General features: G+C 49.7%; 1 protein-coding gene across 6 annotated transcripts in view; it reads left to right on the top strand.

Moving 5' to 3' along the window:
• SNX29 (sorting nexin 29) overlaps nt 1-17,291 on the top strand; it is a 500,159-nt gene that overhangs the window by 413,603 nt on the left and 69,265 nt on the right. For 5 of the 6 annotated variants that reach the window (XR_006198016.1, XM_042923016.1, XM_042923020.1 and 2 more), the window contains one exon: nt 4,220-4,360. Coding sequence is in view for 5 of the 6 variants with exons in the window: in XM_042923016.1 (XP_042778950.1) it covers nt 4,220-4,360 (141 nt within the window). In the remaining variant the exon portion in view is untranslated. Of the gene's footprint in view, nt 1-4,219; nt 4,361-4,533; nt 5,519-17,291 lie in introns of those variants that run through there. The other variant, XM_042923019.1, reaches the window with a different exon arrangement.

Below are 17,291 nucleotides of genomic sequence, written 5' to 3'. Positions count from 1 at the left end.
GCAGAAGTCCAAACTAGAGACGCAGATTTGACCTAAACGTGAAATGTGCAAACCAGAGAGTTGGGTGCTCGTGGAGGGGAGAGAGGGTGGTGAGCGAAAATCTCCACCTGTGGCATGGGCAGAAGAGGTGGCATCCATGTGGAAGGCCAAGAAGGGGCCATCGGAGAAACGGGAGGGACTCAACATTTCCATGGTATGAAGCAGTTGGCTCTTGAACGTGTTCCGAAAAACATAGAGTCACGCTTTGTCCTTCATGCTACAGATGCCTGTTTTTATCATTACGTTAGAGGTTTTCAAGATTTGCGTTGATGTTGACTGCTTGCAAATGATACTAGATATTTGTCACTGGAGATTTTACTCTAGGCTCTTCTTAGCTCATGTAATTTTTTAAAATGCGTTAATCTCTCTCCTACTGTTTTCTCTTCCAGTGTAGTTGCTGTGTTTCTGGAAGGTGTTAAGGCCCATAAAAAGCTGAAGAAACAGCCCTTACATTGTGTACCCCCAGAATGTCCTCTTGAGAGTCCCATTCTGATGCAAATAAATTTTATGCCCCCGTGGTGCCAATCCTATCTGGACCTGACCATCCATCCAGCTAAGCTGATGTCAACTCTGGCCTCTCCTTCCTGCCCCAGATTAGTTTCCACCTCCTCTGTGTGGGGGTCGACGCGATCCCGGGCACAGCTGCACTGCTTGTGCGTCCAAGTATTCCCCACACTCCTGGGAGGAGGTGCTGTTGGTAAATTTCATTTTATAGATGGGGAGACCCATAGAGAGGAGACATGCTTTGCCTGACACCTAAGTCTGTGCTTGACCTCAGGGGTTCCCCAAATTGCCTGCTGCCGTAGTCCATTCAGTCTGCTGTAGACTGAGGGCCTTAGACAACCTTTATTCCTCATGGTCTGGATGCTGGGGAGTCCAGGGTCAAGGCATTAAGGAGGTTTGGTGTCTGGTGAGAACCCACTCTCTGGATCATAGATAGCATCTTCTCCCATGGCAGGAGGGGTGAGGGAGCTCTTGGGGGATCTTTTTTTTTTTAGGGCACTGATCCTGTTTTTGAGGGTTCTACCCTCATGACCTAACCACCTAGAAAAGGCCCCCACCTCCTGACACCATCACATCAGGGGTTAGCATCTCAACATATGAATTCTGGGGGGACGCAAGCATTCAGACCATCTACACATCAGAATCACTAGGGAAGCTTTGGAACACTACAGATTCCTGGGTCCCAGATGGGTAATACATCCCACCCAGGGGCTGGTAATATTTGGAAAGCCCTGCCCCTTTCCACACCAGATCTTGGCTATGTCAGTGGAAAAATAACAACAATGAGTGCTGAGTATCTAGATCAGAGGGAGGACAAAGTGTTTTTTGTAAAGTGTTTTTGTAAATAAGTATTTTCAGCTTTGCAGGCCATATGGTCTTTCTTGGAACCACTCCGTTCTGCCATTGTATTTCAAAAGCAGCCATAAACAATAGGTAAACAAATGGATGTGGCTGGATTTGGCTCATGGGCCATAGTTTACCTCTCCTGCTCTAGATAATTAACCTTGTGCATGATGATCAGGCAAGTAGCTGAACTTGACGCTCTCTAGGGGATACCTGCATTTGTGTAACAATATACTGCAAGCAGATACAGTCCATTTGAGATGTGGCAGATTGGAACCGCATTCAGCCACCAGGACAAAGACCTGTAAAACATTAAGCTTGAGTAAATTCAAGGTGAATATTTCTCTTTTGTTAAAAAAAAAATCGAGTAGATAGTCTAGTAATTGGCGTCGTGGCTCCATAGTGTCATCAGAGACCCCACAATCCCTTCTGTCTTCTACCATAATCAAGATGATCTCGTGATCGTAAAATGACTCCTGGAGCTCCAGTCATCACGTCTGTAGGAAAGAAAGAAAAAGAGAGGGAGAAAGGTAAAAAGGCACCGTAGGCTGAGGCAGATCTCTCCTAAGGACTTTCTTAGAAGCCCCAGTGATTTTTGCTTACGTCTCATTAGCTACTCTTACCTGCGAGGCAGACAGAAAAATGTAGTTAAGTCTCCCTGAACACATTGCTATCCCCCCAAATAGTGAGGGGAAATGGATGCTGGGTGGGCAACTAGCACTTGCTGGAACCTGAGGGGACCCAGCAAATGCCCTAAATGTGCTGTGTGAAATTCCCCTGAGCTCTGCTGGGTTTATTTGCGGATTCATCATGTCTCAGCTTATAGAGACTGGGAGAGCCCGAAGTCCCTTTTCTCCCCCAACTAGCCAGGCCCTTCCAGATACTTTTGGGTCTCATGTATACTTTACTTCTACAAATCAAACACCTGGCTAATCGGGGTAACCGTCATACCGCTGCGGGGACCTTCAGTCCCAAGAAGCCTTTCCTCTCGGCAGCTTTTTGTCCCTATGGAATCTGTCTTCCTCCAGGTGGTATCTGCTCACAGTTGTGAGCATCCAGAGCACGTCATCCTGGGTTTCCTCTTTCTCCGTACAGCCTTTCCAGGAATTTTGAGATCTCTGCCCCCTCCACCCTGAGGCTTGGGTTGTCGCCCTCCACTGCCTGTCTTCTTATAATTTGGCTGCAGATCCTCTCCTAGGGCCCGTGCTTCTCAGAGTCAGTGTGTGGTGTGGACCGCCTGGGTTCTAGTTCCGAGCAGTGCATCTGGGGTGGAGCCCGAGACGCTCCATTCCTGACCTCTCCCACGTGATGCCGATGCTACCGGCCCACAGACGGCCCTTGTAGCAAGTGACCCGGGCCTTTCTGAACATAGTTCATCTTTTAATAGGTGGCAGCCAAAACCTAACTAAGTTGCTATGGTCGATTTAGAACAGAGCAAGACTCTCAAGTCACTTATCCCAGAAGTTAGCATACAGCTTTTTTAACGAGGCCTAAAGATTACATAGGTTTTTTGGTGGCCCTCCCACATTATTTACTTAGCTCAAATTTACCGAAACCTGTAAGTCTTTGTCCCACAGGCCACTCCTGTGCCCTATTTCCCTTTTACTTATGGTGATGGTTTTTGGAGTTTTAGCGTACAACCCGACATTGATCTTTTTGAATTTCAGCACATTGGATTAGACTCATCCCTCAGGCCAGTTGAAACCACTTTGTTTGCCCCCCAGTGCATTTACTGCCTCTCTTAGCTTGGGGGCTTCTAATGAATTTGATAGACCTCCATTTCTCTATCTGATTGCGCTGGAAACTTCGGTCCATTTGTTGAAGTTCTTTGGTTTAAATCGTTCGTCCATCTTGTTCACAAGAGGATTACGAGAGGCCTCGATGGTTGTCTTAACCAAAGTTCCGATGTATCGTGTCTGATTTGGGAATACTGGGTGGTTTCCACGTAGAGGTGGAATCTGTCGCTCACATGAGGGATACCTGTGTTTATCGTTACATGAGAGGTTTTTGAGATGCGTATTGACGTTCGCTGATGACCGGTCACAGTAGCTGTTTATCATTGGGAACTTTGCTCTCTGGGCCGTTCTTGTGTAATATTTTTAAATGCATCGTTCCCTCTCCCGCTTCAGTTTTCCCTCGAGATGTGGATAGTGTGTGTCCCTGGAAGGTGTTACGGTCTATCAGAAGCTGAAGAAACAGCCGTTACATTGTGTACCCTCTAGAATGTTCTCTTGAGAGTCCCATCTTCATTGAAAATAAAGAAGTTTTACGTTCCCGGTGTACCTGTCCCCTCTGGACGTGACCTTCCACCCAGTTGGGTTGATGTCAACTCTGGCCCCTCCCTCCCTCCCGCCCCAGATTGGCTTCCCCCTCCTCTATGTGGGGGTCTACACCATCCCAGGCATAGCTGCCCTGCCTGTGTGTCTGAATGCTCCTTGGGAGGAGGTGCTGTGAGTCAGTTCCACCTCATAGACGATGACATGTGTCGCCTGGGAGGAGTTGGATTCTCAGCAGCAGTCACCACCACAGCATGCATGTGACCATCTCAGAGATCAGCTGGACTGTTCACCTCTGCTGATACTGGGAACTGGTACACGGCGTGTTGTTCCCGTCACCTGCCTGCTTTGTTCTTTTGTGGACCCCTTTGTTGACGTGGTACCACTGAGGCCCTCCTCTGCCAGGCTCTGGGCGTCCAGTGGCCTGAGGGACGGCTGCGGCCCCTGCTTCTCGCAGAGCTGGCTTTCATGGGTGGAGCATCCCCGAAACCCCACCCCTTTGTAACAAGAGCTTTAAGAGAGGTTGACGTTTTCCTTCTGTGTGCCTTTCTCCGCAGGTCTACATCCGGATAAAAGACGATGAGTGGAATGTGTATCGGCGGTACACAGAGTTCAGGGGTTTGCACCACAAGTTACAGAACAAGTACCCTCAAGTGAGGGGCTACAGTTTCCCACCCAAGAAGGCCATTGGAAACAAGGTACTGTCACCACAGGGAACCGGGGACACCCCGGTGCCTGATCTACACGCACGTGCCCCTCTAGACACAGGTCTCGGAGGTTGGCACATAGAAGAAGAAACAGGGACAGAGAAAACACCTTTAATTCCACAGCGTGTCATGTTTTGTTTGTGCATGCCCTCTTACTTCTCTAGGACAGGAGTCAGCAAGCATGTTCCGCTAAAGGGCCAGAGAGGAATTGTTTTTGGCTTTGCAGACCATACTCCCTTAGCTGAAAATACTCAGCTGTGCCACTGGAGTGTGAAAGCAGCCACAGGCTGTTCTGACCTGGATGGGCGTGGCCGAGTGCCAATAAAACTTGATTCATAAGGTGGCACCTCGATTTAGCTGATGGGTCTGTTTTCTGATGCCTGTTCTTGACCAAAAAGATGTTTTCTGGCTTTTATCCGTAGTTGTCAGGTTAGTTATTTGGACTCATGAATGTGGGTGGGGTTACTTCCCAAATACTTGTGTCGGTATAGGGTTGTTTTCCTTGTGAAGGTTAGTGATTTAATGACGTCATGCGTTTCTGGGGGGTCATCCAGGCACCCTGGAGAAAGGAGGTGCTAGCCCTCCATGGACTGCCAGCCGATGAGTGCTCGTTGGTGCAGAAGTGTCTCCCGAGCACCATCACGTATCACGGCGGGGAAGACGAGCTCAGGCCTTGTCGGGGGGCCTTGCGTCGCCCGCTTCGGCCACTGGTGTCATTTTGTCGTCCTTCATGTTTGCTTAGAGCGGCACTCCTCCGTCTGGGCCACACTCGGAATCCCATGAGTAGCTTTAAGAGCTCCTAAGACCTGAGTCCCTCACTCCCGGTGAAGTGAGGCAGGGGCACAGAGGGCTGCAGTACGCAGCCGCGCTGGAGAACGCCTGGCTTCGTGTCTGGTAGGGGACGGGGACACTTGTGCAAGCGCAGGATACTGACGAGCTGGGCAGGGACAGTTGAGCCAGAGGAGGTAAGATCATGATCCTCATGAGGACAGGTGAGAAACTGGGCCTTGCACGAGGCACCCCCCTCCTACCGTGGTTCTCAGAGAGTGGCCCCTGACCATCAGCATTCCCCGGCAACTCGTTAGAAATACCGATTCCCTCCAGTGCCTGGCTCATTTGGTTAAGAGTCCAACTCTTGATTTTGGCTCAGGATCTCGAAGTTTGTGGGGTCAAGCCCTGCTTTGGGCTCTGCACTAACTGCACAGAGCCTCCTTGGGATTCTTTCTCCTCTCTGTCTCTCTCTCTCTCTCTCTCTCTCTCTCTCTCTGTCTCTGTCTCTTTCCCTCCCTCCCTCCCTCCCTCCCTCCCTCCCCTCTCCTCCCCTTGTCTGCCCTTGGTTTGCTCACTTGCTCTCAAAAATAAATAAACATTAAAAAAAAAAAAAAAAAAAGAAACACCAATTCCCAGGCCCCACCCCAGACCTACTGAAATACCAGCTCTGGGCAGGGGCCCAGAAATCTGGCTTTAGAGCTGTGTGGTGGTGATGCCTCAGCAAGCGTAAGAACCACGATGCTGTCGCACTGACAGAGTCGTGTGGCAGATCCTGTGTGTGATGAATTTCCTAGTTTCTCTCTTGAAGGGCCACCTTGCTAGAGTTTTCCTTGGACCTTTGTCTCCCAGAAAACCAGAGCAAAAGTTTTGATAACCACTATGAACACTTGGGAATTCTGCTGGGAATACCGTTACTGTCTATTATGTTTACGTGTTCATGGATTTCTTTGCTTTTAGATTAGAAATCCTATCATGTCAGGGTCTGTTAGATCTTAGTTTAAACAGTTATAAAGCAAGTTTATCTGAGGCCTAGAATAAATGTGCCATTCCATTATTTTCCTGAAGATAAGTGAAGTTGAGCCCATAAAAACAGAAGGCTTAGAAATTCTACACTTGTGCAGAGCAAGGAGGACAATAATTCTTATGAAAAGGGGGAAAAATTATATACTGGTTTAATCCAATGACTTGCAGGCTCATACAAATCTTGGGACCCATCCAGAATGCCTGAGAATGTCATAAAACAGAATTCTGTGTAAGCAGCTTATTACCATGATAAGATAATGTCATTTGCAGGAAGCCTTCTGCTATAGCAGCCACTCCATGACCCTCGGGGAGCTCGGCCTGTCTGTGTCTCACTAAGGGAAATTAGGACAAGGCTGAACCAGAGACGTTCAGGTGGAGAGATGTGTCGCATTATTTTTGCCTCCCGTGGCTGCCGTACAAACGTGGCCCCTGTTTAGGGGTCTAAAAAACACAGATGTATTTTCCTACACTTCTGGAGGTTAGGTCCAGAATCCATCTCCTGGGGCTAAAATCAAGGAGTCAGTGGGGCTGGTTGTTTCTGGAGGCTCCAGAGGAGAGTCCTTTCCTTTTTTAGCTTCTGGAGCCTGTCCGCATTCCTCAGCTCAAGGCCTCCTGTGTCTTCAAAGCCAGCAACCTTGCAACGCTGACCTCATTTTGTCATATAGTATCTCTGTGTAGTACCTCACATAGTACCTTTTCTGACTCCTCTCCCTCTTATAGGACCCTTGAGATGACACTGGGTCCACCCAGATAAGCCACCATAATCAGTCTCAGGATCCTTAACTTAATCACATCTGCAAAGTCCCTTTTGCTGAATAAACTGAGAGTATTTTATACTCTCAGGTTCTGGGATTAGGCATCTTTGGGTGCCACAGGCTTTCTCTGCAGAGCAAAGTGACCCCTCCCACTCTGGATCTCCAGGCAAGCCTAATAGTTATGCAAAACTTACTTCAGACCTAAGAAACCTACCAACACCACCCCCCCAGGGACAGGGATGCGGTGACTTTCCCCTCTGAGTGCCACGTCCCCAGCCTAGCTTCATGCTGTCCCATTCTTGTCAATCCTGGGACTGACTGAGCAGCTGTGGGCTTTTGCCCTGTGAAATCTGTGTGAGTAGGGCTCTGTCCACCCTCCACCCCCGACCCTAGTGCGACCCTATTTGCAAATAAAGGAACTTGGGAATTAAAGATACCATGCTGGTGGGCCTGGCCTGGTTCTTCACTACATTTTTGGTCCTGCTTCCCATGTTCAGGGGTGGGCCTGACAGCTTGCCTGCAGTCACAGGGCCTCTGCCTCTCGTCCAGTCTGTGTGGCCCTTTGCTTTAGAGTTGGCCGGTTGGCTTCTGATTCTCTCTCCCTGCACATTTGGCTCACTAAGACTTACCCACTTCCCTGAAGTACACTTTGGCTGCTCTCCAGGACAGATCTGAGGGTTTATCTGATTGTCAGGAGTAGATTGAGTTAGCAGGCAGGACTTCAACATCCGACAAAAGCTACTGATGAATCCTGTTAAGAGACAAAGCCTGCACTCGCCTCACCAGGACCTACAGGCTCAAGATACCTGCCTTGATACCCTGAGGGTGAGTTTTCTTTCTAAATTGATCCAGAGAAGTCAGCCACCTCAGAAGCTTTCCCTTGACTAGGTCACTTCAAGAAGGTCTCCCTTGCTTCTTGTACCATTAAGGTACTCAGGCTTGACTTCTTTGTGTGGATTGCGTTACAAGTAGGTTGCTGCTGTTAAGTCTTGGACCCATTAAGTGATTCAATCTGGGATCCATGGGCCTGCACAGGAAAAACTAACTATAGTTTTTTCAAACTCATCATATGAGTATCTTCCTAGCCTGAATTTCTAGGTATTTTCCCAACGGTGCCACCATTGTCGATTGTCTGCCAGTTACAGAATCAAAACGTGATCTGACCCCAAGTTTGAACTTTTTTTTATGTGTATTTATTTTTTGAGAGAGAGAAGGCAGGAGAGGGCAGAAAGAAAAGGAGAGAGAGAATCCCAAGCAGGCTCCACGCCCCCAGCACAGAGCCCAGCGTGGGGCTCAAAGTCATGAACCGTGAGATCATGACCCGAGCCGAAACGAAGAATTGGACACTTAACCGCCTGAGCCACCCAGGCGCCCCAGTTTGAACTTTTTTTAATTGGTGAAACAGCCCATTGTGTAGTTCATGGATGCAGGATTTGTCTTTAGCACAGAATTTCTTTTGCCTTAGTACGCCATGCACGTGTTTAATCATAAATACCCACAGCACTCACTAGAGCCGCCCATGCCTTTAGGTATCACATCAAACTTGAGTTGTGTCGAGGTAGTTTCTTGAACACCAGTCCACCGCTTGCTGTTCATTTCTTCGTAGCTGAGTCAAACAAGCCGCAGTAGTTGTGTATTAATGTTACTCATTAAATCCGAAATATCAGAGGCATGGGGCTTGTATCCATTGTGAGATAGTCTGGGTTAGGCTGAAGTAATGACTTTGTGGTCTTGGCAGCCTGAGCCAACCAGGATTTATTTTTGGCTCGTGTTTTATGCCCATCATGGGTTGGCTGGGAGCTCTGCACATCATGACATCAGGAAACTAAGGACAAGGGAAAATCATACACTGGCTCTTAGAGCTTCTGCCCAGACGTGATACATGTCAATTCCACTCCTTTTTCATTGGCCAAAGCCACTTACTCAGCCATGTGTAATGCCAACGGGGAGAAGGAGTCCAGTCCTCCCACGTGTCCAGGAGAATTCGAACTTTTACCATCAGCTCTCATGACCCCTACAAGGTGGGGGGGCACTTGTCTCGAGCCACATTTCTGAGCAGGGTGGGGATAAGAGGAGAGCACGACCCCACCAGCCTAAGATGGGCATGCCAGGTCCTGTGGGTCTCCTTCCACAGAGTCCCTCTACCCCTGCTTCGGTAGAGGGGTGCATCCCTCTACCCCTGCTTCGGTTATCCTCACACAAGCCCGGTCCTCTCTGGTGTGGGCATTTGCAACGGTTGCCCTTTTCCACTCTTGCCTGCTCCCATCCATCCCCCTGCTGAGCCACAGTGAGGTTTGTATGACATCAAATCAGATGATGTCATTGTTGCGTAAACCCCCCCTCCCAGTCGCACCTTTGGCAGTTAAATTCAGGACTCCTTATGGCCTTCGAGATGTCCCCTGACCTGTCTCCCACCTCCTCCCGTACCTTCTCTCATGCTCCGTCCTCCCTGTCTGTAGCCAGCCACACTGCCCTCCTCAGACTTCCATGCTGTTCTTACCTTGTGGCCTTGGCATCTGCTGTTCCCTCTGCATGGATTGGCTCCCCCACCTCTGCATGGACGGACCCTGCAGGTCGTTAGAACTCCCTTCCAACTGCCCTCATCAGTGCTGCCCCTTGAGTCACTCTCCAATCCATTAGTCTGCTGTAATTGTCCCCTAGCACGTACTATCACTCTAAGTGATTGATTTGTGACCTTGAGTAGTATTGTCTCTCTGCACTGGAATGGAAGCTCATGACAACAGGGCCTTGGTCTGTTCACTGCTCTCTCGCCAGCTCCTAGAATAGCTTCTGCCGCCCAGAGAGACTCATGGCCTGAATTAAGGAATAAGGGAACACACATTAAATGGAAAAGTTTCCCTGTTATTTTCTTCTTCAAGTTGCTGGGTCTTGGCACAAATTTTTTAAAAAACTGAATTGCCCCACTGGGTATAATAGCTTTGGGGGTAACTGGGGAGGTGCTTTCGCAGAACGGGCCAGAGGCGGGCAAGCTTTTGCAGAGCGGAAAGGTGGCTCTCCAACGGTCCCGGGGAGTTGGCCGTCAAGCCTCCCTGTCCAGGGAGACTCGGCCAGCATGAGGGGTTAAGGAAAAAGACTCGTTTCTGATGACGCTACTGCACGTCTGCCTTATTGCTCAGCAAGAAATAGATTTGAGAGGCTGTCATTCCTTCTTAGGGTAATGGAGTCAGTCTCTGAAAGTTCATTTGGCATTAAGGCAGGGCAAATCGCTTTCCCCGGAGCCACAGATAATTCAACTCGTTGGACGAATTATGCGTCAAAATCCTCCTTAAAAACACACAGACCAGTGTGTGCTGGAGGAACCAGCTGGCATCACGGAGCCGTGGGAGCCCCTTTGCAGCTGAGAGGCGCAGATTTAAATGCAGCTCCGGGGGTGTCCAGCCCCCAGCGGAAGGGACTTTCAGCGGTGGGAACAAGTGGGTACCTGGAACGGTGTTGAAGGTGGTCGAATTTTCCACTTAGAAAAGCTTCTGGAACGTAGGGCTGTCGTGCTAGGTGTGAGGGGGACAAACGTTGTCCAAAGTAAGGTCTCTGCCCTCACAAAGTTCATGGCTTTGTGGGGAGAAAGACTAGTAAATAGGTCCTCGCAGAAGAGTCCTGCGAACTAGGGGAACCAGGGCCCCTGGGGCGGTCTGGAAGGGGGGCGGTGAGCAGGGCTGCCTTCTGCGCGGGGCCAGCAGGATCCTGGCGACAGAGCTTACCAGTGGGAAAGCGGGCTCAATTCATGGGTATTCTTTCCTTCTTTGTGCCCCGTATTAGCTTCATATTGCTGCTGTAAGAAGTCACCCCAAATCTAGTGGCTTTAAACAGTACACATGTATTGCATGTACCTTCGAGTTGAGGAGGTCCGAAATAGACATCGGGCATTAGTGGGTTGAAATCACGGTGTCAGCAAGGGTTGCGTCTCTTTCTCAAGGCTCTAGAGGAGAATCCCTTTCCTCGCCTTTTCCAGCTTCTGGAGGCTTGCCAGACCCCTGGGGTCTCCCTCCATCTTCGGTGCCCCATCTCTATGCCAATTCTTGCGTCGTAACATTTTTGACTACGGTCAGGAAAGGTTCTCTGCTTTGAAGGAGCATGATCAGATTGGGCATACCCAGATAACCCAGGATAATCTCCCCATCTGAATTTGTGACCTCTTTATCACCTTAGTCCCCTCTGCAGAGACCCCTTTGCCATGTAAGATAGCACATTCACAGCGATCGGGGCGGGGAAATTTGGCAGGGGGTAGGGGGACGTTTTTCTGCCTACCTCACAGCTCTCTTTCCTTGCCTGAGGTATAGGTATTTACACATGGGGAGGGGGAGGCACGGGGAGGTAAAGTGACTTAACCAAGGCCATCTCACTGAGCTGGCCACTTAAGGTGATAAGTGGCTCCAGGCAGACGGTCTCCAGAGCCCCTGGCACACAGGGATCCACAGAGCTCCCTGGAGGGTGGATGAATGTAGATTGACATTGACTCCTGGAAGTCACTCCCTCAACCCCACCGATGTGGAAATCTGCCTCTCCCTCTGTGGCTCCACCCCTCTCACCCACACCCCGCCCTGTCTGACTCAGGAGCCATTGGTACAACTAGAAACTGCCGCCCTCACGGTTGATAGAAGCTTGTATAAGCTTTCCTCGCAAACCGAAGCATCTGGAGGGATGGTCGTTCGTCCATTTGTCCATTTATTCATTCAACAGGACTTTGCCAACTGTGACAATCAGACACAGAAAGGAAAAGGCTCCTACTGCTTGACTAGATGGATGGCATCGGGCGAGGTACTTGATCCGTCCCTGCCTCAGTTTCTCGTCTACATACCGCTTCTCTCTAGTGTTGTCATAAGGACTTACGGTGGTAAAATTGCTAAAATACTCACAACAGCGTCTACACAGGGTCAATGCTGTGTACGTGTTGCTGAAGGGGTGTAGAGGCTGGCGGTGAGGCTGAAGAAGCTGACACAGGAGCACGTCCTCATGGCAGAGTTTGCAGTGGGTGAGCCTGACACAGGTGGTCCTTCCAGAACCCTCACAGCCTGTGTTTCTGTGTGTAGTAATACCAGCCATCACATGCCAGGCGTGTGCACGGTGGGGGCTGTGTCTTCTGTCCTTCCCTGTGTCCTTCTTGTCGAGTCTCATGCAAGATGTCTCAGAGGTGAGGAAGCTGGGCTCAGGCTGTAAGCATCCTGCCCGGGGTCCTGTGGCCCCCATCGGAATTGAGTCACACGCCCGTCCCAAAGACCATGCAAACTGGCGGGAGAAAAGAAGCTCCAGCTGAACGAAGCTATAAACTCTAGTTTGTTTCTCATTTGACACTCTGCCAACCGCTGTGTAAACAGTCCCGGTACTTAATGCATTAAGCGAGAAGAAGAATGACATTGGGCTCATTATACGTCACACATTTGTGTTACTCTTTAATACAGCAAAAGCCTCTTCAGATATTCTCCAGGAGAGCAGTTGCTAAAACCATCTTGCAGAGCAACGGTCTCGGGAGAGAGACACGGAGGAGTCTCAGGCTTGGAGTGTGTATATGGATACGTATGCAAATATGCATAGGTATTTAAAAAGGGAGGGTTCCTGGGGAGTGCTTCTCTGTAATATCAAATTAAAATCCCCCCCAAAAAAATTAAGGTCCGTTTATAAACCGAAAGTCCAGAGCTGGCAACTAGAAGTGTATTTGCTGCTCTGTTGGCATCCTGCCTGTTTTCTGCGTGTAACATGTGGAGAGGTCAAATCCAAGCTGACCTTTTCGGTGATCTCGGGCCACAGACCTTGCAGGCGCCTCCCCCTCCCGGAAGCCTTCCCCAGACTCAGAGTGTTGGCTGCCCCACCTCAGGTTCCCTCCCCAGACTCCCTCATGGCTGCCTGATGCACCCTTCTCTCTCTCCACCAGCCGCATGGAATTAGAGCAGCACCTGGCCTGTTGGGTCTCAGTCTTGCGGCATTTGACGCAGTGCGTGGCCCGTGGCGGGTGCTGAGTGAAACGTGTTTGATGAACGTAAAACCCAAGCCACGTAAGAGCTGGTGAGCCGGACCATTGTTGTGCAGTTACTGGTTCCCTTTGTCCCCTCTTCCCTCCTTCCCCTTAACTTCGAGGTCTTTGGTAACCGTTCAGATGAAGGATGCACAGGCCTTAGCGGCCCGCTGGATATGAACACCGCACCGTGAATGTTGGCACTGTCCATGCCTGGTGACAGAAATGAGAGCTCCGTGACAGATCTGGGGTCCAGCCTTGCCAGGTCACCAGCCAGACTGGGCCGCCTCCCTGGACTTGGCCCATCTCAGGCCGAGCTCAAGGCCTGTGATGCAGCAGCGGTGAACCCACTGGTTTGGAAACTGACGTGAATTACAAGGCACTTGATTCTCTGCTGGGCATGAAGTGTTGTCCAAAATATTTCTGGGGCTGTTAAATTACTTGTAGGTCATTACCTACTCTTCCTCCTAGCTCTGAAGGCCTTCAGAATGTACTTAACCCATGTTCTATCTGTTATTTTCCCTCACATTTTTGGACAGCTGATTAAAATCACAACGTGGAAGAGTACTTGTGAGCTCTTACTCGCTTCTTGAATAATTGAGAATAATTGCTACCTCCCAGCTCAGGACTGCCATTAATATTTGGGGACTGTGTATTATAGTCTTGGTTCATCCTCAGCAAGCCGGAGAAAAACATGTTTAGTTTCTCAAGTCGCCCCCATTGGTCTGTGAGAGTCCAAAATGCCTCGTGTATGGAGGAAGTTGCGTCCTTCCCCTCGACCATTTGCATATTTAGAAGGCGTACGGTACAGGGGTTAAGAGTTTGGGCTTTGGCATCTCACTGGCCTCACTTCAGACGCGGTCTCTGGTACGCACTGGCTGCATGACCTCCGTGTGCCATCGGCCTCCACGAAACGCAGCTGTCTCAGCTGTCACGTGGGTTGTGGGTATTGCATCATGGGACCTTGTGATGATCTACCCAGCATATCCTGAACCCTCAAGTGCTAGCTTAAAAAACTACGTCTCAGCGGAGGCTCGCTAATTGGGTTTCCATTCTCTTGTAATTCGTGCTCTGACCTGACCAGGCTTGGCTCTCCTTCCTCCCCTCTTCATTCTTCTCCTTGATACGGTGGCGTGTGTGTTTTCTTTCTCCTCTTTCTAAAAATTATTTTAAAAATTGAGTTATAAATGCTTTCAGTCTTACGTGTATAGATGACAGGTTTGCACAAAATGAGCGTACCTGCGCGAACAGCACGGACACCGGGAAATACATCATTGGCAGGACTCCAAGCCTCCTTCTGTCACCCCGCCAGCATGGCCACCATCCCCCTATCTAGTCCATAGATGGGTTTTGCCCATTATAGGACTTTATGTAAATGGCACCATAGAGCATGGACTCCTTTGTGTCTAGCCTCTGTCACCGTTATATCTGTTGACATTCAACCGTGTTGTTCCAGGTAGCAATTGTTCTGGTTTTTTTCGTTACCGTGTAGACTTCCATTGTACGGATTTATCACAGTTTATCCTCTCCTTTGATGGACGTTGGGTGGCTTCCAGTTTGGCTCAGTTACACATACTGCTGTAATTAACACCTCTGTGTATGTCTTCTTGTGGTGGTTAAGTGCTGGTTTCTGTGGGTCCACACACGGGAAAGGAGTTGCTGGATCACAGGACGCTTACGCTCCACATCAGTAGAGAGTGCCGAAGAGTTTCCCGAAGGGGTCACACAGTGGTGATTTCTTAAGGAAAGAGGGGGGAAATGCAAAGAATAAGGTAACAGGCACCCATATCCCACCACCTAGATTTAACCGCTGTTCACGTTTTCTCCAATTTGCTTCTAAGCTTTCAAAAATGTATTTTCAAATACACTGGGTATTTCAAATGTGTCCCAGAATGCATAGCCAAATATCATGAACACACACGTATCGTCATCCTCATTTAATAAAGTTAGTGTTTAGGAGTTAAACATTACAGATCTAGCTGAATCCTCTCGGAACCCTCCCCCTGCCACAGGGAATGGTTCGGTGGAGTTGTTGTGTGTCCTTAGTGTCTGTGTATCCTTCCTGTATGGAAAATACATACCTTGTCTTTTTCACCAGCACTCCCTTTTTGAGGTTGATGCGTTCAGATGCATAGCATTCTAATCCGTGAACTTTAGCTGCTGTACTTACTGACATTCTGTTGTATGAATATTCACCGTCGTATTTATTTTTTCTCTCTTTGATGAGCAGTTAGACGGTTCACAGTTGTTTTCTGTTCAGTTTCTCCTGGGTACACACCGATGAAAGCGGCTGCATACTCACAGCGCCTGCCTACCTTCACCTTTCCTGGCTGTGGGCAGGTTGGTCTCCAATGGGATGGTACCAGTTGTTCGCTCCCAGCCAGGGGCATCAGACTCCCATTGTTTCACGATGTCAGCGACACTCGGCATCGTCAGACTTACAACTGATTTATGTTTTGCTAACACACTGTGTACAGAGTGTCAGCTCCTCGTGGTTGTAATGCCCATTTGCCTGGTCACCGAAGAGGCTGACGATCCGTTCATGTGTTCAGGCCATTCAGATTTCCCCTTCCCTTCCTTGCCTATTTGTACCTTGGGGGTATTACTCTGCTGGAGTTTCTGTCAGACTGGTTTTAGCATCTCCTTTTGCTTTCCCGATGCCAGCCTCCGCGTATGCCTTTAAAAAGATATGACTCGGGGTGCCTGGGTGGCTCAGTCGGTTAAGCGTCCGACTTCAGCTCAGGTCACGATCTCACGGTCCGTGGGTTCGAGCCCCGTGTCGGGCTCTGGGCTGATGGCTCAGAGCCTGGGGCCTGCTTCCGATTCTGTGTCTTCCTCTCTCTGCGCCCCTCCCCCGTTCATGCTCTGTCTCTCTCTGTCTCAAAAATAAATAAACGTTAAAAAAAATGTTTATTAAAAAGATGTGACTCTCGCGTCCTCCTCCAAGAAGCCCCTCTTGCTGGCCTGCCTCTCCTTCCATGTGTCTCCCCTTCCCTCCGCAGCGCCCCCTGCCCCCTAACGCTTTAGTGCGCACATTAAATGCTGCCTTGCTGGACTGATTTTCCATGAGCAACAACCGCTCGTCGTCCTGCACATAGCAAGATGCTGGCGTGGTGTCATGATTGGGGAAGGCGACATCGTCGGGTATTTGCATGAGAGAACACTAGGCCCCGCATTGTGTTCTCTCATGTGGACCCAGAGTAGACCCACTCCCGGCTCCTGTCTCTCAGATGAGGTCCCAAAAGCTTTGACCATCCACGGACTGTTGGGCACAATTTCCTCTGCCACTTCAAGGAGCGGCTGTTCCCTGCCAGTTACCAACTAGGTTAAGCTTGGCCGCCCCCTTGGAACTTCCTCATTGTTTAATTTCTCAGCTCTTCCCCTTTCTGAGGGAAAGTGAAGTTCTTTTTTGTAATGAGTTTAGAAGTTTTTTTGAGTTAAGTCCCGGATCCTCATAAGCTCACGGAAATGGAACTGTTTCAGATTATAAAGGAGCCCTTGATGCTGGCTTTTAGCTCTCCCTCATGAACTGGGCAGCCTTCTTCTCCGCAGCAGGAAGTAAACAAACCCTTCTTCACATCATCACTGCCATCTTCCTAAGAATAGCGACTATTTATTGAGTGCTAACTACATGCCCTGTGGGGCGACAAGGGCTTTGCACGTTCATTTCATCCCACCAGCATCCTGGGGGCCCAGGAATTATTATCCCTGCCTCCCCTCCTGCCACTGTGCCTGTCGCCCTCTTAGATCTTGAACCCTCAAGCTCTTTCTTGCCTCTGGGGCTTTGCTCACACAATTCTTTCTAGAATATTGCATCCTCCACCTGTCCCCTGGGTCTTTCTCATCTGTCAGGCTTCAGCTTAAACTCTGCCCCTCAGAGAACCGTTTCCCAGCTGTCCTGCATAAATGACCCCCGCCCCTGCCTCCCCCCCCCACAGTGGGCTTTCCTGGCCCCTTGTTTTTTGCCTTTGAAGCATCAGCTATAGTTACTCATTTAAACATGGCAGGTGGAGGGGGAGCCCTTGAAGGATTCTAAGCAGAGCAGTGACAAGATTTGATTTGTGTTTTGGAGACATTGCTGCCATGTGGAGGATGGCGTGATGGGGGGTAAGCAGGGAGACCCTTGCTGGGGCAGGGGCAGAATGTCTGTACCTGGTGCCAACAGGTTTGGGTCAGTGTAGAGCCCCTGAGGACTGGGAGAGCGAAATTAGCAGACCTGGAGATGTGAGGTCTTTCCAGAGACAGGGTCCTACGGAAAAGACAGATACATGCAGAGGTGACTATAACCTGTGGTGTGATGGTCCTGTACTCACTCTGTGGGCAAAAGCCCCAGCTCAGAGGTGGTCAGCTGGCAATCCACAAGACCATATTCCACCTGAGATAGGTGCCGAATGGTGAGGACAGT

The sequence above is a fragment of the Panthera leo genome, chromosome E3 (assembly GCF_018350215.1).
Source record: "Panthera leo isolate Ple1 chromosome E3, P.leo_Ple1_pat1.1, whole genome shotgun sequence".
NCBI lineage: Eukaryota > Metazoa > Chordata > Mammalia > Carnivora > Felidae > Panthera > Panthera leo.
The sequence above is the reverse complement of the archived record's forward strand: the minus strand, read 5'-3'. Positions and strand labels throughout refer to the sequence as shown.